At 34.5% G+C, this 22,866-nt stretch overlaps 1 protein-coding gene across 1 annotated transcript; it reads right to left on the bottom strand.

Moving 5' to 3' along the window:
- Positions 1–12,312: 12,312 nt before the first annotated feature.
- On the bottom strand, positions 12,313–19,922 carry LOC114288683 (BTB/POZ domain-containing protein At1g03010). The gene is given in 7 exon segments (XM_082899525.1): positions 12,313–12,969; positions 13,135–14,196; position 17,043; positions 17,123–17,247; positions 17,623–17,689; positions 18,876–18,978; positions 19,549–19,922. Coding segments are annotated over 7 exon segments (2,001 nt in total). The 5' UTR covers positions 19,649–19,922; the 3' UTR covers positions 12,313–12,426.
- Between the last annotated feature and the right edge of the window lie 2,944 nt (positions 19,923–22,866).

Genomic DNA, 22,866 nt, shown 5'->3' with positions numbered 1-22,866 from the left:
CTCTCTCTCTCTCGCTCATCACTCTATCTCTGTCTCTCTCCCTCTCTCTCTCTCTCTATCTCTCTTCTTTATCTGTCTCTCACAAAATTAAAATATTTTTAAAATATTTAAAAAAATGATTTGAATTAAGTTTTGAAAAGAGTTTTGAATTATCTGTCTTCTTTATTTATTGAGCTTCCTTTCGATTTATCGATCCACTACAAGAAAATGCATTTTTAGCGACCACTTTGTCTCTTTCTCGCTTATCATTCTGTCTCTTTCTCTGTCTCTCTATCTCTTTTCTCTATTCGTCTCTCACTCATCTCTCTTTCTCACCACCCATCTTCTCTACCACATTTACCACTACTGCAAATGCCATTTAACTACCACCACTCTTCTCTTTCTCTCTTTTACTCATCACTCTTATTTCTCTGTCTGTTTGTCTATCTGTCTGTTTGTCTGTCTGTCTGTGTGTCTTTCGTTCATCTTTCTTCTTTCTATCTCTCTCATGTGTCTTCTCTCTATGTCTCTTTCGCTATCACCACCACCACCACCATCTCTCTTTCACAACTTCACCACTAATTTCTTTCTCTACCACAACTTCACCACTAATTTCTTTCGCTATCACCACAACCACCACCATCTCTCTTTCACATTTTTTTCATTAAAATATTGCCCCTACTTCTACCAAATAAAAAAAATATATATTTTTTTTCATTAAAATAAAAATGAAACAAATAAATTTTCAATCTTCGTAACTAAAAAAAAAAGAAATTTTTAAAAAAAAATTCATTTACTAGAAAAAATATATATTTTAACGAAAAATAAAATTTTTTGACAATAGCAACCCCAATCTCAAAAAAAAATAAAATAAAATAAAAAATGTAACTTTACCAAATGAAAAAAAATAAATATAAAACAAATAAATTTTTAACTTTACCAAATGAAAAAAAAAATTCATCAACTATAAAAATTATTTTAATAATTTTTTATTTTAATAAAAAATACATTAACTATAACATTTGTGGGTGTGGGTGTGGGTGTGTATAGGGTTTTGTTTGAGAACACACACACACAACACAAACACAACAAGCCGCCTCCTCTCCTCCTGCTCGCTCTCTGTCTCTCTCTCCATCTAGGGTTTCGCCTTCCTCTCTCTCTTTCACACAACGACGGCGCCGATCATCCGTCACCGCCGATCCTCCCTCACTCCCGATCCTCCCTCACCGTCGCTCGTACCTCACTGTCGATCCTCCTCCCTTACCGCCGCTGCTGCCTCCCTCTCTCTCTCTCTCACAAACGACGTTGACGGTTGCTCGCCCCTCACCGCCACTCCTCCCTCACCGGCGATCTTCCCTCACCGCCGATTTCAAAAGGTATCTCTCTCTCTCTCTGTGTCGGGATTTCGGATATAGGGGGTTTTCATACACACACACATTATTACAATTTTTTATTACAATTTTTTCCTGTACATTTTGCCTACTTTCATTAACACTATTGTGGGATCTTTCATTAGACATGGTTTTTGAACCGGCCTTTCAAATTTGCAGGCTGAACTGGAAGCATATTTTGTAAGTCAGCCAAATCCCCATGAATATCCAACTGAATCCTTAAAATAACTTCTGAATGTTGTTTCTCAGTATCATTTGAAAAGGATTTTTCTGAAATTTTGCTTGGACTATGACTTCGTATCAGATTATTTATAGCTGCTCTACTTTTCATCATCGCACATTCATGGTATTTTTGTCATTGTCAGTGGATCAAATTTGTGCCTTGATTGTTTTCATTCATTTACTTATTCATTCTTTTGGGTGGGATTTGTTATGTCAGTATCACTTGGGAAGAGGTCACATTGGTACTTCCATGAAAGCAAAATTGTATCATTTGTTGGAGCACAGAGCGGCAACTTGGTATGTCCCATTACTTGGCCTTTTTTTTGTAGATAAGTCTTCTTTCCTCCTTTTTTATTGTTCTAACTTAAACTCTTCTTGTAGCCGGTACTTCGTCATTCCTTTGTGGAGAGGAAGTGGTTATACAACAATGTTTGCTCAAGGTTTGGTCCCTAATGGTTTTTTTCAAACATCCTGTAATTGTTGGAGCTTGCCTACATAATATTGATTTATTTTGTTTGGAAAATTTCCCACCTTTTTCTTATTTAAAACATGTTGAATACTTATATTTATTACATGTTTGACATCACTCATGCTTGTCACAAATCCCTACCCAAATTCTAAATCCAAACATAGCCATAGGGTATGCAAAGGAGCAACCAAGCACACCACTCGGCCAGCATGCCTTCACTCGATCACTCTCACTTGGTAGCAGCATAGTCCGTCCCTTGGCCTGCCTATATTTTCCTTATTCACTCACTCCCTTAGCTGGGATTATTCACTACCTAAGCCAATAGTGTTAATTAAGATGAAGTGAATTTGTTTCATAAGCACTGTGTTTCATTTGTAGTTAATATCCAAGGCAAATTTTCATAAATTTTCATAAGTTTTGGTTTGTAGGATCATATTTATACGAACCGTTTTTCTTAATTATTCTTTGGTTGGTTATACAGGTGGACATACAATGATCCTCTTCGGGCAAAGTACAATGCAAAAATGGCCGGAATGAATGCACCTATAGCAAAACCCAAAGGAAGCAAGAAGCTTAAGGATTGGGAGTCTCGGTGAAGCGGAAATGTTTCTTGTGCTGCTAAAGCACCCATACAAGTCCGTAACTTCTTTCTCTATGTTGTTTTTAATTGGATTCGCATTGCAACCTCTATAGGCTTTTACTTTGTTAGTGCTATTAATGTGTGAAAGTACTATTTTTGTCATTAATGTAGATGAGCTCCATACAATATTAGTGCTATTAACCTATGGCCATGAGATGAGTGGATTTTCCGGTGAGATGAGCTCCATACAATATTACCTGGACCTGACTACATCAACGCTTGATATTTGATAAAATAATACCAATATAAAAAGATGTTAAATTTCAGAGTTTAATTGGCTTTACCAACTAGAGGGAATTGGACTCCTAATATTATAGCCATGTAATTCTTTTTGGACAATTTTTAATTGTGGAAGTGCATACCATATGTATTTACGTAAGTTATCTTATAAGATTGCGTAAGTTTTCACAAATGTAAGTTGATCTATAAAATTTTGAAAAATCACAATTTACGTATATTTGTGAGTATTTATGTAATTTTGTGAGGTAACTTGTATATATTTATAAGAATTTATACAAGTATATATGGTATATACTTTATACACCTAAATACTTTTTATGTACTTATTGTTGTTATTAATAAGAGCAATGAACGCAATGACTAAGGATGTAATAATTTTCTCCATATTATCATTAGACATGTCTTATTTTAAGATTCAAGCAATGGCTATGGATGTAATAATTTTCTCCATATTATGATTAGACATGTCTTATTTTAAGATTCATCAATTGGAATCTTATTTCAATATAATTTTATTTTGGTAATGACATGTAGTAGTTCTTTTCCATAAATATTTTAGTATTTTATATTTTTGTGAAAGAGAAAAGTATGCTACACAAATATTTTAGTATTATGATATTGTCATTTATCATTTCAATAATATTACATACTTAAATAAGTATTCATAAAATAAAAGTATAAATTAGATTCATTTTGAGTATGGTTCATCTTACATTAATTTTGATCTATACTAAACATCTTAATTTTTAAATATTTTTTTGAATTAAAAATTTGGTACATGTATCAAGTTTTTTAATTATTTATATTTTACCAATGAAATATCATGGGATGAGATGAAGGGGACATTTTGGTAATTTCACTTCAATCCTTTAAGTCAATTGCAGAGTTCCAGGTTTGGGGAGTTAAATAGCTGACAACAAAATTTTATTTATTTATTTCTTTGTGTTGAATGAGAAACAAAGAAGCATTCGAGATTCGAGAATAGAAGCTTAAATCTCATTTATATATTTGTTGTGTGTATTTATTAATCTATTCCTTTGTATTTTATATATTCGTTGAAACTCATCGTCTAGTTACTATTATTATATTGATGTTCTTCAATTTCATTCATATGTTGTGCTTGAGACAGACCTTTTATTTTTAAAAGTGGACTCCTAATCACATTTACAAATAGATCTGAGTTTCTCAGGCCGTAACTATTTTTTTGAGGCTTTATATATATATATATATATATATATATATATTGCATTTTACAACAATAGATAGAGTGGACTACTAATAATACTTATCAAAAGGTCCAACTTGCATTCTTGGCATTATTTGAGCATGTTTGACCCAATTTTAATTGAGCTTGGTCTGATCCAATTTTGGAGTTTTTATGGCAGCATGAACTGCATGGCACGGAGTGGTGCTTGCTTGAGTCTTAACACTTTTTTGGCAAATTGACAGTATCATTTCTCAATTACCACTTAGCTTGCTTTCATATATTAGATTATAACTTCTATTTTTCAATTACATTTGGAACAGGGAATATATGGTTATCCAATTGAGATCTAGGCCCTTTTCTTTTTTGCACTGAGGTGTGCACAACAAATGTTAAAACCAGAGGGTGGTGGCAAGGAATTGATTGAGCGGATTGACAAGAGGATTACAGCCCTGAGCTTCCACATACAAAATTACTACTGGCTTGATTTCACTCAATTGAATATTGAATTTGAACATGTACAGTTTAATTATTCTTTGTAAAATATTGAATTTGATCGCTTGATCAATTTTTATTTTTATTTTCTGTTATGATGTTTTTGTGAACGGAATGTAAATAATCAGCTCTTAGTGAGTGAGAGACGGCACCACCGTCGGAAAAAATAGAAATTTTTAATATTTTTATTAATTTTGTTATATGTTTTACTTTTTGCGACGATATTATACTGTCGCAAAAAATAGAAATTTTATTATTTAAAATAAAAATTTTATTATTTTTTAATATTTTTTGCGACGGCATTACACTGTCGCAAAAAATAGAAAATTTCATATTTTTTATACTTTTTGCGACGGCACCACACCGTCGCAAAAACAGTGTTTTTTTTAAAAAAAAAATTATTAGCGACGGTATTTTTTGCCGACTCAAATAACATTTTTAGCGACGGTAAAATAGGGCCGTCGCAAAAAAGTTAAGAAATTTCAAACGTTATTAGCGACTGCACGGTACCGTCGCAAAAAGGTAAAAAATGCCGTCGCAAAACATTAGCGACGGCACTTACCGTCGCAAAAACTCTTTTGCAACCCCTCCAGTTGCGACCCCCTCTTGCCGTCGCAAAAAGTCATTTTGCCGTCGCAAAAAGTATTAGCGACGGCATTAAGAGTATTAGCGACGGTATTTTACCGTCGAAAAAAATCAATTTTTTTGTAGTGTGTGTGGAAATAGCATTTTCCCTGATCCATCGATGACCTAGTGGGGTATGCGCCATGTCTTGCTCTGGCAATTTGGCCCCTGGAGGAATTCTGGCACTGCCCTGATACATGATACAGATGATATAAGTGTTTGGAAGAAACTTTTTTAGTTTTTTTTTGGCTAAAATAGTACTAAAAAACAAAATACATTAAAATAGTCAATAAGATAAAATATCATATTAAATTCATAATCATTTCACTTTTTTCTCTCACAAATATTACATCTAATTACAAAAAAATCTAATCATCTTTTCAAATACAAAAATTTTAATATACTAAAAAGTCAAAAACTAAAATAACCTATTAAAATAGCACCTTCCCAAATGCCCACAAGATATGAGGCATAGAAATTGATGAGGAATGGGAGTTTAAAAAATTAAAAATTAAAAATAAGAGATGGAAAAATGAAAAATAAAATATATAATTGAGATGGAGTTAGAAAAACCATGGGACAAGCAAATTCCCTTGACAACTCCAAAGATACGGATAGAGAGATAACATGGGGACAAATTGGCATTCCAATGGACCATCCTCCTCTTCCAGCACAATGTTTGTAGAGTCTTTAATTTGGAGAAGTTATTTGGTGGTCATAAAATAACAGTAATGATTTAGATCATTAATTTTGATATTCTAATGAAACATTAATTACATGGCAATGAACAAAAAAAATAAAATAATAACAAATTAGGACCAAAACATGAGCCCACTGCCAACTCATTAGAGTTACCTTTAGAATTCAAAAATTAGAGCTTCAAAGTATTTTTCGTAAAATAATACACTTCTTTTACTAATAAGTTGGGACATTACGTAAGCTTGCCCAATACCATTGGTCCAACTCACACTTAAAAGTTGGGTTGGGTTGGGTTGGGTTGGCTTCTTTGACTGTGTTCTACAGTACAGTGGTCCAACTTATACTTCGAACTTTCATTACAATATCAGCCTAACACAGCCAAATCCATTGGTCCATGAGAAGTGAGGCGTGTGGATTTTTTTTATGATTTTTTTTTTCTCCTTTAAAAGTTAAAAAATTAATGTGTTTAAAAAGGAAAAAGTTAATGAAACATTTCTCTCTAATTTTGTGTAGTAGGAGAGATTTAAGATATATTTTTTTATTAGTTAAGGTCCCTCAATATTTTAACAGAAAAAATTCGGCTCAGAGAAATTTTGTCCCGACTCAAAGAAATTTCAATTTTTACAGAGAAAATTTTGAAGAGAAATTTTAAAAAAATTTCTGTAAAAATTGAAATTTCTCTAAGTCAGAGCGAAATTTCTGAGTTAAATTTTCTCAGTAAAAATATTAAGGGACCTTAACTACTATGAAAATATTACATATTCTTTATCTTATAAAATCTTAATATCATGGATCTTAAAAAAAAATTCTTTTAAAAAATTGCTAAAATATTTACTTTTTTGTACGTAAAAAATTAATGTGACATTTGACTATTTTAACTAATAACAAACAACTTAGCTTTAAATATTTTTTAAAGTAAAACACTAGTTGTTGGTTTTTTTTTTTTTTTTTTTTAAGTTGTTCCCAAACAAAGAATTCAAATGCAAATGCAACTCCTTAATTTATTTTATTTATTTATTTTGATCTTCCAATTAATAGGATATTGATTTCAACGACTGTAAATCATAATATCACATGGATTCATGGTGGATGGGGTGTTCAGGATTGGAAAAATTACCCGTAGGTCCTGTTTGAAATATGTGTACATTGTTTATTCCAATAACTTTTTAAGTGGATCCAAAAGTCTTACACATTTCCCCTCTCTCTCTCTCTCTGTTTTCTCTCATTCTTTATGTTTTTCTCTCCCTTTTTCCTGCGTTTTCCTCTAATTCTCTTTGTCTTGTTCGACAACCGGTGATCACACATTTCTTATTCTCTTTCTTGCTCTAGTATATAGTCATCGATGATCGATGACCACCATTGATTGGAATTCATCGGCAACCATCAACCACTTACATCAACTCGTTACTTTATCCTTATCGACGGCGAACAAGATATATCAGATTTGAGTAGATCTACATGATATTCGACTAGATCTAAGCCAAAACTAGTTGCCAGAGTATAATATTCTTTCTATATCCATTATGTCCTTTGATTTCTCAATTTTTCTACATTTTCTCTGTTACACACGTCTATTTTTCTGTTTTAATGGAGAAAAATTTCAAGTTCTGAATAAGTTGTTTTTAAGTTTTAGTTGCAGGTAGTGAAAACTGTAAAATTAGCGAAGTGTTGGATGTGATTTCACGCTTAAGTCTAAATAATGTTGTTAATAAGATCTCAAATATATATATATATATATCAAATTTTTATACTAAATTTACTTAGTATAGGGCACACATTACGTGCAAAATTGTCAAGTTTCGATCGGAGTATAACACGAAATTTCTGAAAAAAATCACTGAAAAATTCAGAATTTTTGTACCCCCAAGAGTCGAACTCGACTCATGACTGTGAGAAGACAATATCACTAAAAAATTCAAAATTTTTGCACTCCCAAGAGTCAAACTCGACTCATGACTGTAAGAAGGCAATACCATCACCACTGCACTACCACTCACGGTGCATTGATATAATGCCATTTCAGTGATGGCAATGGAGTGAAACAGAATATTTGTGCCTAGCATGTTGTTTAGTACTGACTCGTAAGACATGAACCCGATACATTTCACATCATTTTATTGTACAATGTCCTAGAAACGTAAAAAATGTCCTAGAAACCTAAAAGTCAATAACTTTAAATTAAAAGTTCAACTTTTTCTTGTTCAATTTTTCAATAATTATTTTTTTTTTCCCAATTTATTCATTTTGGCCTTATCAATAAGAATTAGGTTTTTCTCTCGTTCAAATTTAAATTTTTAAACCCGTTATAAGGTTTATTTTAATAATTTAAATCGTTTATTTTTAAGTACTTATGTGCAAATCATTATTCAAAAATTATATTGATTTAATAAAGTTAGCCTTTCAATGTATTTGTTTTGAAAAATGGATTACACGTATAATTTTTAAAAATGCATTGTTTATCTTTTTTAAGACAAATACAATGAAGTTATGCTATTACGTTTATCGAATCAATATAATTTTTTTCAATGATGATTTATACAAACGTCCTTAAAATGAGATTTGTGACAAGCCTAAAAGCTCAAAACTAGACTATCCAATTCTCATAGAGAACTGGAGACAAGCGTTGTATGAAGAATAAGCAAAAGTTGTAGCAAAAATATTTATTTAGACATAAACTCCACACACATGCACACAAAATGACATACCCACCCCCATGACCAAACGGTTAATTTGTATGTTCTCATTTTTCAAAAACATTCATAATTGTTAGATTAAGCATTGAGAATCCTTTTACTCAAAATTTTATAGGAAAATGTTTAAAACTCCTAAAAAAATCTCAACAATTTCACTTATAATAATGTGAAATGATATGTATCAACTTTTGATCTAATAACTATGAATACTTTGGAACCATGACAAGGCTAATATTTCCATCAACATTAAATGTTTTTAAATCTTGAATTAAGTGTTTTTTTATTGCTAATCTATCCAGTAGCCACCTTCGATGAAATTCAAAATATGCTTGTTGGACCAGTTGAATTGAATTCCAAATATGCTCACAAACATTCAAAAAAGAAATGTTTATTAAAAAAAATCAAATATTTAGCTTCTTTTTTTTTAGTGGACTTTTTATTTTTATTTTTTTTATTTAAAAAAAAAAATTCGGCCATGTTTAGTTTGAATTTGTAGAGTGATTTTGGGGAAAAATTTCTAAAAAAATTGTTTGGTTTGCAAATTTTTCAAAACAATTTCCAAAATTACTTTCTCTCTCTTGCTTATCAATCAATCACTTTTTCTCTCTCATCTCTCATTCTCAATCACTTTTTCTCTTACGTACATCAAGTCAATTATAACAAAATATCAAATCATTCCAAACTTCCAAACTTCCAAACTACTTTCAAAATACACAACCAAACAAACCAAAAAAATTCTAAACTCTCTTCCCAAAGCAATTTTTAAAAATTACTCTCCCAAAATCAAACCAAACATACCCTTCGGCCATGTTTGTTTGGGCGGACTGGATTAGCATTCCCATGCCTAATAGTCCTAGGACTACGAATCCGTTGGATTATGTATCCTATCTTAACTAATAGTCAAGTTTAAAATAATTAGTCCCTACTTTAATTGTTTAACCAAATATCGGATTAATAATTTTATTGGACTATTAGTCCAATCCCAAGTTTATGTCCACCTAAACAAACATGGCCTTCGTGTTTGTCTAATCTAGTAGGACGTAAAATTAAAAAAATAAATAAATAATTTATTAAAGACACAAAAACAAAAACAAAAACAAAAAGCAGTTAAAGTATAATTTCCAAATCCAAGCTAAGTAACAAGCACCTTCATTTATTTATTCATTTTATTGTTGAACCTTTAAAGGTGAACGTAAAAGAGGACATGAATAAAAGCCATGGCAACAGAAAATCAAGACATTGAAAGGTCAAAATAACCCACATACAATTCGGAGGATTTATATATATGGGAAATATCACATTAGTGGGATTACAAGTCAATAAGAAATATTAATAATTAAATTTATAATTTTTTTTTTGATTTTTTTTTCTTTTCTTCTTGTATTACTCGGATGTAATAACCCCTATATATAGATATATATATATATATATATAGGTTAAATTACACTTTGCCTTTTTTTTATGTTTGGCCATTTTTTTACTTTTTTCCTTGAATTTTTTTTCTTCGCTTTGATTGTTCATGTTTTAAGTTTTTCTCAATTTACTTTTAAAATTAACTTGGGCAAATTACACTAATAGTCTCTGTAGTTTGGGACTTATGTCACTTTAGTCCTTGACTTTTCAATTGTTACACATTTGACTATGAATTTTGAATCTTGTTCCAAATAAAGACAATTGAACATATCATTGCTTAATTTTAAGGACAAAATCATCAATTTGATAAAATATAAACTAATTTGACAAAAATAAATGTCAAGAAAATATTTTAAAAATTATTTCTACCCACAAAAAATAGAATTATATAAAATTGATAAAAATTAATAAAAATTACATGATTAATTTTTAAAAATTAATTTTACATAATCATCATCCAAATACATAATAAAAATTAATTGGGTAAAAAAATAAATAAATATCTAAAAGATTTATCAATTTTATATAATTTTATCTTTAGTAGCTAGAAATAATTTTTAAAAATTCAAAAATAATTTTTTAACATTTATTTTTGTCAAATTAATTTATATTTTATCAAATTGACGATTTTGCCCTTGAAAAATTCAATAGTATCTTCAATTGTCCTTATTTGAAATAAGATTCCAAATTCAAGATCAAATGTGTTACAATTGAAAAATCAGAGGCCAAAATGACACAAGTCCCAAACTATATAGACCGTTAATGTAATTCACCCAACTAACTTTTGTTCAACATTAGACAGAAAATGTCACATCAATTGTCAAATGACATAAAAATATATTATATTGGGGTTTAAATTTGTATCAGATGTTTGAGTTATATATAATAAAATATTTTTATATTAGGTGATTATCAATGTATCATTTTTTGTCTAAGTTTGGTCATACGTTAGTTTTTAGAGAAATTAAAAAAAAAATTGAAACATGAATGGGTGTGGGCCTAAGAAGGGAAAAAAAAATTTAAGTTTTAAAGTAAAAAAAGGGCATACATAAAGGAGTAAAATTAGATATATAGCTATATTTATACATATCATGAGATCAAATATTTGATAAAAAATTTATTTACACATTAAATTCATATACAAATTTTATAAAAATGATGTGGCAATATCATTTTTATAAATAAATTTCATCTTTATAGATATTTTGTTCTAAAGTGATAGGTTCACATTGAGTCACATCATTCAGTATTAATTTTTTTATTTGTATATCATTACTCATATTATACACTAAACAGAAACTCAATTTTGAGTTTAAATTTTGAAATTTTGAACAAAAAAAGATTGCAAACAGAATTAAGATTTAAATACAGCCGTAGTGATTCATCTTAGCCATAGGAATTTTTATATATTTTTATATTTTTTTCGTATCTAGTAAATACTATGTTGATAAGTGGAAGTTAATCTGGTGGTAAAATGGTCAATATATTTAATCTATCTGCTCCTTCTAATTTGGGTTTGGAATATTTTTTTTAAAGTAAAGCTAAAAAAGAGAAGAAAAATACACCTTCTCTAAATTCCCATGGTGGGGTTTGGTAACATTCACTGTCACTATATACTAGGATATGAGAATAATTGCCAAAAATAAAAAACAAATAAAAAGGGAAAGGAAAAAAAAAAGAAAAAAAAATCATTTTAAAAAACAATTGAAGACGGCATCCCTACCACATTAGTTTTAGAGCATCTCCATCAATCCACCTTATTTTTATTTTAAAATATTATTAAAAAGTTAATTCTTTATTTTAGAAAACCACTTTTTCTTTTACTTACCTCAACAAACTTTTTATTCTTTCTCTATTCAATTAAGATATTATTTTCAATTATTTTTAGCTTTGAATTGTGAATTTTTTTAATAGTAAAATAATTATTACAAAAAATTTACAACAATGTACAGTTGCACTAAAAAAAAGTTAAACAAGTATTTTTTACACTTTATACTCCTTAAATATTGTCAAATTGTCTATTTAGTTCCTAAACTATCGATTGAATCTATTAAATCTCTAAAATATATAAATTAAAGTCTATTTAGTCCATAAACTATCGATTGAATCTATTAAATTCCTAAAGTATTTAAATCAAACCTAGTCCTTGAAAGGATTACAAGATTAAAATATAAACTCATAAGTATTATAAATTAGTAAAAAAACTCTATTTAGTTAAAATTTTATTTAAAAGAAATCAATAATTTCATCTTAACCATTCCATTCCATTTTATCTCATTATAATGAACACAACACCGCATAATTCGCAATAACATTAAAAGTGTTTTCTTTCTTGTACGCACATGTTTGATCATGAATCATGATACAGACTGACGCCTTCACTTCTAAAACAAAATCCGAGTTTCTGAATTAGCCTTACCACCTATCGGCTTCATATCTTTAATCCGAAACACGGCATTTAACTTGCTCAACTTCTTCGTAAATGACCGGAATAACTTGTTAGCAGGATGTGATTTCACACTAAGCTCCTGTTTCATCGAAACATGGTCTTTTTCCAAGTCAGTCAGTCTCATCCTCATTCTTGCAACTTCCAGCTTGAGTTCCCTGTTCTCTCTTCTCACCGACGCGTAGTTGTCTCTTGGTGAGATGCATCCACTTCCTGCTCCGCTACCTGAACGTTGAGGGAATTGGCCATTGACAGAGCCAAAGAACAACTGATTGTGACCGCCATTCATTGCGTTTCGAAGCCTGATTTGCTCAAAGTATAACACTTGGACTGCCATCTGCACTGGCAGCCTTTCATTCTGTGCTGCATGACTGCAGGCTTCTTGAGATAGTTTCTGGCAATCGATGGTTTTGCAAAGTCTATAACGCTCTGAGTCCTTCATTTTCGGATGAACCTATCAGTGGAAGCACACACAAAACACAATAGTGTTTAAAGCCTTGAAAAATCCAGACACAAAAATATAGAAATGATATGGGTCTTTCCATCTATGGGTAAGGCTGCAAACAAGCCGAGTTTTGGCATTTGCAGCTCTATCTGTCAGAGAGAAAGGGTTGCTCACCTTGAGAAAGATATCCACAGCTTTGTATAATCCATCATTCACTATACGGGCATGGTCTGGAAGTAATTCTGCCAATGCTACGAACTTCGATGGCGTCAAGTTTGAATCGAGTGCAACTTCTGCAAGACAATTGTCCAACAGTTTCGACGCATTCAGGATTGAGCTCTGCTTGGGAGATCCAGGGCTGTCAAAGTCGTATACCATTTCACTTTCATCCCTCAAGTGATTATCCTCATCATCATCCTCATCCAAGTTCAAGAAAATGGAGAAAATCCTCAGGATTGAATCTGTATCATACATTGGGCTGTGATTGTTTCCATGAGAATTTGCAGGAATGAGTAGGTCCTCAAGAATTGCTTGATCCAATTGCAAACCAATCCTCCTCCCTAAATCAGATATGTATGGAGTAGATGCTGATGCCGCTATTGCAGACTTCAACAATCTAGAAAGAAATGCCATGGGAACAGCACACTTTCTCGACTATGTTGGCAATAAACCGATTATAGCTTCGATGACGGCTCTTTGTTTCTTCTGCAATTCCAAGTCCAAGAAACCCCCTTTAACCAATTGTGGATCCCTAACCGCAACGAGTCCCTGAAGAGAATTGTGGGCATAATTTATCAAAATCCTGATGATTATATCCTGTTTCAGACCCTTACTTTTTACTGCATATAGAACGCGCTAGAAGAAATCAAGATTAAGCACGGTGAGTGATTTTCCCCACCAGTCTGAGGGTGTTTCTGTTTCGGGTTTTGAAGGAAAGTTGTGCTCTAGCTTGGACAAGCCAGATGTGAGTTGCTCTTTACATGCATTACTTGCAATGGCATTGATAATCCTGTTGACAAGGTTGATATCTTCCGCTATGGGTAGGAGTGATTCGCAGCGGTGAAGAACTGATATCGAGTTTGATGTGTTTGGAAGTATGTTCTCCTTCAGATATGCTTCAGTTTGCGTTTCTAGGTTTTTCTCAGCAAAATCTTCTGTCATTTCCAGGAAATGAGCCGCACAGCGTAGCATCGCAACGTTTGATAGAGTAATTTCGGTGTTTACTCCGTAACAGAACTGTTAAAATTCACCTACTACACAAATTCACCTATTCTCTTCCCACATCCTCTCTTCTGTATATAGGATGTTAAAACCTACCATCACCTACTCTACCTACTACACCTACACACCTACCACTACCACTACACACTCACCTACTTCACCTACTCTCCACCTACTCCTCACCTACTCCTCACCTACTACACACTCACCCTCTCCTATATATAGGAATCATTGTAAACATAACACATATCAATCAATAAATAATACATACATCAATTTTAACATGGTATCAGAGCAGGTTTAGAACCTAATATTTTTCGCTTCACCGGCGGGCGGCAACCTCACCTTAGCCGTCCGCCGGACCTCCACCTATTCCGCTTATTTTCTACACATACCTTTCCATCATTGCCCAAATCCTCTCTCTCTCGGAGGCAACCCAGCAACACCCACTCGAGCTTTGATGCGAATCGATCTGGACTAGCGAACCTCTACCAGGAATCATCGATGCTGACTTTCGAAGGTCAGAAGATCCAAGGGTCCCAAGGCATCGTAGCCAAGCTCACCAGCCTTCCCTTCCAGCAGTGCCAGCACAGCATCACCACCGTCGATTGCCAGCCCTCTGGCCCTGCCGGCGGCATGCTCGTCTTCGTCAGCGGCAACCTCCAACTCGTCGGCGAACAGCACGCTCTCAAGTTCCGCCAGATGTTCCATCTGATGCCAACGCCACAAGGTAGTTTCTACGTGTTGAACGACATTTTCCGATTGAACTATGCATGCAGACGGTGGATGGTTCAGTTACAAACAGTGAAGAATACATGATATGCTAAATGCCCTCAAACCATCTATCTATTTGTTTTGGTGACCTGACCCATTTGTTTACTTTTTCAACTTCCAACCATCTATCTTTTGTTGCCTATGACCATCTATTATATATCTATCATATATAATAAATTGTATTCTTCCTGCCAACTCCTCGTCCCACTACCCCCGCTTTACCTTTATTTATTTTATGTTATCTTCCCTTTTCCATTCAAAAAAAAAAAAACCGAAATCCATGTGACCCACTCTACACAAATATATATTTTGCAGGGGCACTACTCCCAACCTGCACTCTTTTTCCCTGAAATTCCCTGCAATTCCATCATCATTTTCTTTTCTTTTATTTTACCTCCATCATCATATTTTATCATCATCATTCTGTCTCCACTACCCGCATCAATTTCTATCCACCACCATTCTTTTCTTTATCACACCTATCTTTATTATTATTCTTATTATTAAAAAAAAAAAAAAAAAAAAACTATTTCCACACACCATTGCTGTTTTTCAGAAATCCATGTGATAAAGATTTGCACACCAAACCTTCCCTTATTTTATTCATCTCAGGGATCAACCCCGATCACAATTCCACAAAACACAAAAAAAAACAAAAAAAAAACAAAAAAAAAAAAAAAACAAATACACAAACAACCATCTCCACAGGCTGGATTTTTCTTCTCTGCTCTGCAGCTGGTCTCTTCTTTTTGCCTCCGTCCTGGGCGGCCCTTGACGGTGCTGCCTCTGTGTTTCCCACGCCGCCGAGCACGTTCACTCCCCCATACTCCTCCACTGCAGCATATGCCGGACCTCCAAATCGGAACATCACGGTGGCCTTCCGCTTCAGCTCCTTGTTTTCCGCCTTTAGCACACTTATCTCTGCTCGCGCATCCTTATACATGCGCTGGAGCAGAGCCAGTTGGGCGTTTAACTGCTGCACCTCATTTGTCCTACTCTGCAGCCGGTGTGACAAGTTTGTGACCGCAGTCATGGTTTCCACACATGACTTCAATGTATACTGATTGGCCTCAATATCAGTTTGCACCGCCATTTTTTGCTCCACCGACCGCATCGGAAAGTTCAACGGAGCAAAACCAGAGGCGCTTGGTTGAGGTTCACTGGCCACCGCACTAGTTATCTCTCTTGTTGACTCGTTGAGGTCGGGAAAGAGAGTGAGCAGACCACGGGACGAAGAGGCCATATTCTGGGTAGCTGAACGGGAAGACGAGGCCATGTTATGGGTTGCTGAGTGTTTCAGAGAAGGGTTGGTTACAGAATGGCAACAGAGTGTTCCAGACTCTCTTTCTCAGAAACGGAAGAGTTTTTTCAAAGGATTTTCGGCGGTTTCAGATTGGTTTGCACAGCCTCCGCCTCAACCTTGATTAAATAGCCGAGGCAGACACGCGCATCATGCGCCTCTCGGCGCTCGCCGACAATATGGGCGCTCCTTTTGATAGGCACGCCTTTTGATGGCACGCCTTTTTATAGATTGGGCTCGCCTTTTGATGGCACGCCTTTTTGAAAAAATTGGGCACACCTTTTGAGGGTGCGACTTTTTAGGGGTCCGACAAGACTCTGTAAACTGTTCCGACATTGATTCCGGTTAGCTCCTTCATAGGTCCGACAAGACTCTGTAAACTGTCCCGACATTGATTCCGGTTAGTTTCTACAAGAGTCCAGCAAGACTCCGTAAACTGTCACAACAATTGTCACAGCATTGTCTGCTACAACGGTCCGACATGACCCCATAAACTGTCGTCTACATCGGTCTGCCATAACCATACAGTCTTCTACAACGGTCTGACACGACCATACAGTGTCTCCTATCCATTTTTTATTTTTCAGATTATTTTCTTGTTTTGTTACTCTCTCCAAACTCAAGTTGGTTAGTTCCTATCCCCCTTGAGTTTGCGGGGGGCTGTTAAAACCTACCATCACCTACTCTACCTACTACAACTACACACCTACCACTACCACTACACACTCACCTACTTCACCTACTCTCCACCTACTCCTCACCTACTCCTCACCTACTACACACTCACCCTCTCCTATATATAGGAATCATTGTAAACATAACACATATCAATCAATAAATAATACATACATCAATTTTAACAAGAACTTTGCAGCTAGCTCAAATGCCTCTGGTCCACCCGGTACAGCTGACAGATTTATACGCGATACTATTGAATCTTTTGCTTCCAACAACAGTTTTCGTATTCTTCCACTCCGAGAAACTAGAGGGAACTGCAAAAGAATCCTGATCATATTATAAAAGTTCCTTTTCATATTTTTCATTTACTTTCTTCTAACATTGTTGTGGTTATTATTTTGTGTTAGCCTTTTTTAATAACATTTCACTCTCATCTACTTTTTTTATGTAAAATTTTACCTCGGTTCCTCCATTACAAACCATAACGTTCAAGCAAAATTTTCTTATTTTGTTCCAGCCAAAATATTGCTGAATTTTCAAATTCTCAAGTTGAAAATTGTTTGATTCCTCAAAAAACTGACGTGGGATACTTGGATTAAATCTTGATTTTAAAAGGATTTTATGGCACTTTAAGCTATTGATTTACACAAAAGGTGAAATTTCTCATTATTGCAGTACATTTGCCTTACCTTGTGAAGCGCAAAACTTGCTGTTCCAACTTCAATTGTAAGATCGCTGGAAACATCAGATATTGGCCTGCAAGATACAAGACATGCCAAAATTAGCATCATAGAGACGGGTAAGATCAAGAATGAAGAAAGAAAACTGCGCATACATAATTGTTAGTTAAAAATCTTGGTTTCTTGTTTACATCTTCATCACCATGTTGAACCTATGATACCAATTTGTTCCAAAGGGGTTTCAATTCATATACAGTGATCCATTTGGATCCTACGTTCGACATGGAGGACCCCAGTTGAAAGCAAAAGCTCAATAATAAAAAAGGAGTGGGACTTCACAAGCAGTACTTCTAGCAGATAAGGCCAAATTTAACCCAATGGTTCTGAAACCTGCAATGAAGATTGCAAGGCTGGTTGCATTCAGGAAACAATTTGATTTGGCTGTTTCGCTTACTTTCATGGGTATGCTGGGACCCTTCATTTCAATCAGAAAACGTGTCTGTTTGTCTGTTCGCAAATTTTTAGTCTATTTCACGTAAAAAATGTCATACTCAAGCATCTATTATATGACTCCTTCGTACGCTTGAGGGCCTCTGGATAGGGGTGAGATGCGAAAGTATTGATAGACGGATACTAAAACCAGATCAGAGCATTAATGGGTGCGTGTTGAAATAAGGACATTTAACATCACGGCCTCGTGGGGGTGCTTTTTAAGCACAAGAGATTTGTTGACCCATATTCGACAAGTTGTATTCAATCTTGAAAACTAGGTGTGATTTTGCTACCTTCTGTAAAATTTGGGGGATTGGACACGATGAAGATTGCTTACAGTTATGAAATGAATTCAGTAACCTATTTTACGATACTAAAAAGTCATTTCAAATTTAAAGTTTTTTTTTTTTTTTGCACTTTTCAGTAGTGAAAGTGGAAAAAAAAAACTTTTGGGCTGACTGAATAATATAAGTTGAAGAAGATGCTTGGTGGAATCTCTACTTTCTTGCACAAGACCAAAACAAGCTTTAATTCTGTAAAATTTTCAACTACTTAATTCTATTCAACCTCAAATTTTTCAAAAGTATAGAGTATAAACCAGACCCAACCCATCACAGATTTTCAAAAAAAAATAAATCAAGATTCATGTTAAAATGCAGAATTAGAGGCTGTAAAAACCAGATTTTATCATACTTGGTTTGAAACTACCTAATTTTTGTGAAACATAGTACTAGTTTAGTGTGTGGAACAGAGAAGGAGAAGAAGATTACCATTCAGTGACATGCCTTGTACTCGAACTCGGCCGAAAAGACCTCTTCCCTGCGATGCTGGGCTTCAATTCACCAACAGTCACAACTCCCAGCTCTTCAGAACCTGACAAAATTCAGCCTTTAGCCACTCTTAACAAAACTTAACAGAATTGACTCTTTCAAGATCCCCAAACTGTGAACTCCTTTGCTCTGCAGCCACTTTGTTGAAGAACCCTACTCTCTCTCTCTCTCTCTCTCTCTCTCTCTCTCACTCTCATGTGGGAAAGAAAGAGAAAGCTGGAGTGAGGAGAAAGACACATGAACCCACGCAGGATTAAAAGGGTAGAGAGATATACTTTTAATGAATACATATAATTTGATTAAGATAAGGTCAAGAAAATGAAGCCATGGTGGCACTTTTTGGTGAAACGTGTGGTGGGTAGTGTCTTTTTTCACAATGTTTTTTTTGTTTTTGTTTTTGTTTTTTGAGAAAGAGGAGAGAGATCGCAGGATTTCTGAAGGGTTGCAGGGCTTTTGGGGCCTGTAATGATAGCTGAGTGAAAGCTACCCGCATAAAAAGATTGGGTTTTAAAAAACTCTATATTATGTGTAAAGCTAATTAAAGTTGATACAGGAAGATAAAAACTCAGTTTGATTAAGAAACTAAAACAGATACAAAAAGAATAAAACATACTTTTAATCATGCTCTCAGCTTTTGACCCACTCCCTTCCCTCAAACAAAGGCCAAAAAAAGTAAACAAACAGCTTTTAAACATCTTCCCAAAGAACCCCATAACAAATAATAGAGAAGAAAAGAGAGCTTTTTATGAATCTTAAACCTATAGGAAGATGTGTATATATATAACTCCAAGTCAGAAAGAAAAGGCAAGAATATTATGAAATGGCTAGTTTATAAATTCCTTAAAAAGAAATTCCTTAAAAAGAAATTCCATATTAATTCCCTATAAATTCCTTAAAACAAATTCCTTAAATTGTAATTCCTTAATCATAGCTGGTTCTAAAAGGAAATGAATCAACTAAAAATCAATGAGAAAAAAAAGAGAACAAAAAAAATATATATATATGGACTTCACACATATGGCCCAAAGTTTACACAGTCACCCCACATTCTTGGCCCTTACTCAATAACGAAGGTTTACATATAAAAGGTGTAAGAAATTAATAAGAAATCAATGTGGCGCAAGGAGCAAAATTAAAAAATTAAATAAAAATTTGGGGCATTTTTTTGATATCATTTTATTTCAATTTTAACTCGAACCATTAAAATTTCTATTTTATTAATATGCCTTGTTACGTCAAAAAAGACACAAGATTATTGCAGACAAACTACGAAAAAAAATCCAACTTTTTGATTGGTGAATTAGTGACATTAGTTATTCTCATTGCCTAATATATAAAATATTGATATTTAACAAATCAATCATCTAGGACAAGGGAATGGACTATTTTCAAGTGTAGCTATAAAACATAAACCCGTAAATCATGTATCATCACTAGGGTATCATAAAATCAAAATGGATAGTTTTGGATCATTATCAGTACTGTCACGACCCCAAACCGCCCCTAGTAGTTTGGTGCCGTGATGGCCAGTAATCCGTAATTACCGAAGGCCAACTTTTCAAAACTTGACACAATCAGAGTATGAATATAGGGGGCTCACAAATGCGGAAGCAATAAATCAAATACAAGTGGTCCATAAGAGCTGTGCGTAGATCAAAGCAATGCCAAACATTCCAATTAACTCTACAACTTGGATACAACAGGATAAAAAGCATGTTACATCTTGATCAAAAGGCTTCTCGAGCCGACATATACAAAATACAGCTAATACAAGTCAAGAAGCATGATTTTCGAGATTTGCCGACATGCAAGGTAGGCATCGCCGACGTAAATGCAAAAGCAAGCCGACATAAGTACAAATCCAAAACAAGCATCCAAACGATCTAGGCGTCGCCGCCGTCCTGCTCATCACCTACATATATATAGAGGGGTGAGTACAAAACTCAGTGAATGGTACTAAAAATAAAGGTTTTGCATGAATAAAGCCGAGGTCCTTCAAAACGAAACACATCAGAACTTTAATAAGACAAAGGATGAACCGTATTCATCAATCAATTATTACAAGTATCCAGAGATGTTTACAGACATAGGCAAGACAAGGGATGAACCGTATTCATCATTCAAGTATCATAACATCGGCGAAGCAAGGGATGAACCGTATTCATCATTCAAGTATCATAACATCGGCGAAGCAAGGGATGAACCGTATTCATCATTCAAGTATCATAACATCGGCGAAGCAAGGGATGAACCGTATTCATCATTCAAGTATCATAACATCGGCGAAGCAAGGGATGAACCGTATTCATCATTCAAGTATCAAGGCTGTACGATCCGTAATTGTTTGGTCAAGAGTATTGCGAAAGTTTAACGTCCTCCAATACAAGGGACTTGTGTTACTTAGGCCCGTAGCCCGTTTTAACAAGGACCGTATCCTTTTACACTTGGTACTGCGAAAGTTTAGAGTCCTCCAGCACAAGGGACTTGTGTTACTTAGGCCCGTAGCCCGATTTAACAAGGACCGTATCCTTTTACACTTGGTACTGCGGAAGTTTAGAGTCCTCCAGCACAAGGGACTTTCCGAGGTTAACAATCAAACAAGGCCATTTATTCATGCTTAGCAAATACCACGTCAAAACAAACAAAACAAGATTTATCAAGAGCAAGTGTAACATAGCTTTATTAGAAATACCACTCACCTAGTTCTTCAGGTGTAGACTCAAGCAAATATCAAGGACCTACAATCACATGGCAAGTCACATTCTCAAAGCAAGCTCTATATATATACATGCAAATGATCTCGGCATTCTTGCCAGATCCAAGTCAAAGACAAAACAAAACAAACTGGGAGCTTAAACACTGCTCCCGTTCCTCGAAAACACACTGGGTACAGTCCAGGGCTAAGCCGAGGTCCCGCTAAATAAGGTCAGGAAAAATCCGGGTTTTCCTTTGAAGAATATGAAGTACATGATCATTGAAAGATGGATGCAAGCTCACAACTTGTTACAAAAATCTGAGTTTTCATGCCAAGAGTTCAAAATATATGGACCTGGGTACCCATCAAAGAAAGGCATGCAAGAACAAACACAAAACATGATTTTCGTTCCAAATTTCTCGATCAAAAAGAGACCATTTTCAAGAACACAGAAAACCGTTTTCTCTTTCCAAAGCCAACTTCAAAACGATGCATGACATGCAAAACAAATCCGATCATGCAATGCAGCTAGGTATTCAGCAAGAACAATCAAAGGGGATCAAGATTCTAACCTCAAAACTCGGATCTAACGGCTCAAGCCACAAAGATCAAGCTTGGAAGACTACTCTCACTCAAGAACTCTTCTTCCTCTTCTCAAGAGCTTCTCTCTCTAAAACAAAGATTTGAGACAAGAAAATGATTTGTTTCAAGGTCTGTCGGCTGCCTTAACAAACAGCTCGGACACATGGCATAATCAGGTTGGTTCAGCTCCAAAAAGGTGATTGATAGACAAGACAAGTCTCTGACAAATCGTATGCAGCAAGCTCGGGTAAGACACATCGGCAAAGAGATGACATCGGCTCAAAACAAGGATCCAGCAACAGGATAGAAAAACATCGGCTAGGGAGGATGACACTTGACTAAGCTGTGCCACACCTTGGCCGGGGTGCGCCACATCTCGGCCTAGGCCATACCTGCCTGTGGACAAGGTTCAAGTGCGAAACATCTCGGCAAAGAATGCCCGAGGTGAAGATGGGGTTGAACAAGACCTCAAGATAGTTCTAAGTACAAAGGGTCAAAGGCGAACTAAGCTCAAGATGATCTCGGCTACGCACACGCACTAAGCAAGGAACAAAATCGTGTAAATAACTTAAGCGAACCAAGGCAAGATAAAACCTTCAAATTAACATAACAAGCAAGACCATGCAAGAATGTATGCAAGTATGGCAAGAGTAA

This window comes from Camellia sinensis, chromosome 12, assembly GCF_055761805.1.
Source record: "Camellia sinensis isolate YWXY chromosome 12, ASM5576180v1, whole genome shotgun sequence".
Lineage (NCBI taxonomy): Eukaryota > Viridiplantae > Streptophyta > Magnoliopsida > Ericales > Theaceae > Camellia > Camellia sinensis.
Note: the sequence above shows the minus strand (reverse complement) of the source record. Positions and strands in the feature narration are given on the sequence as shown.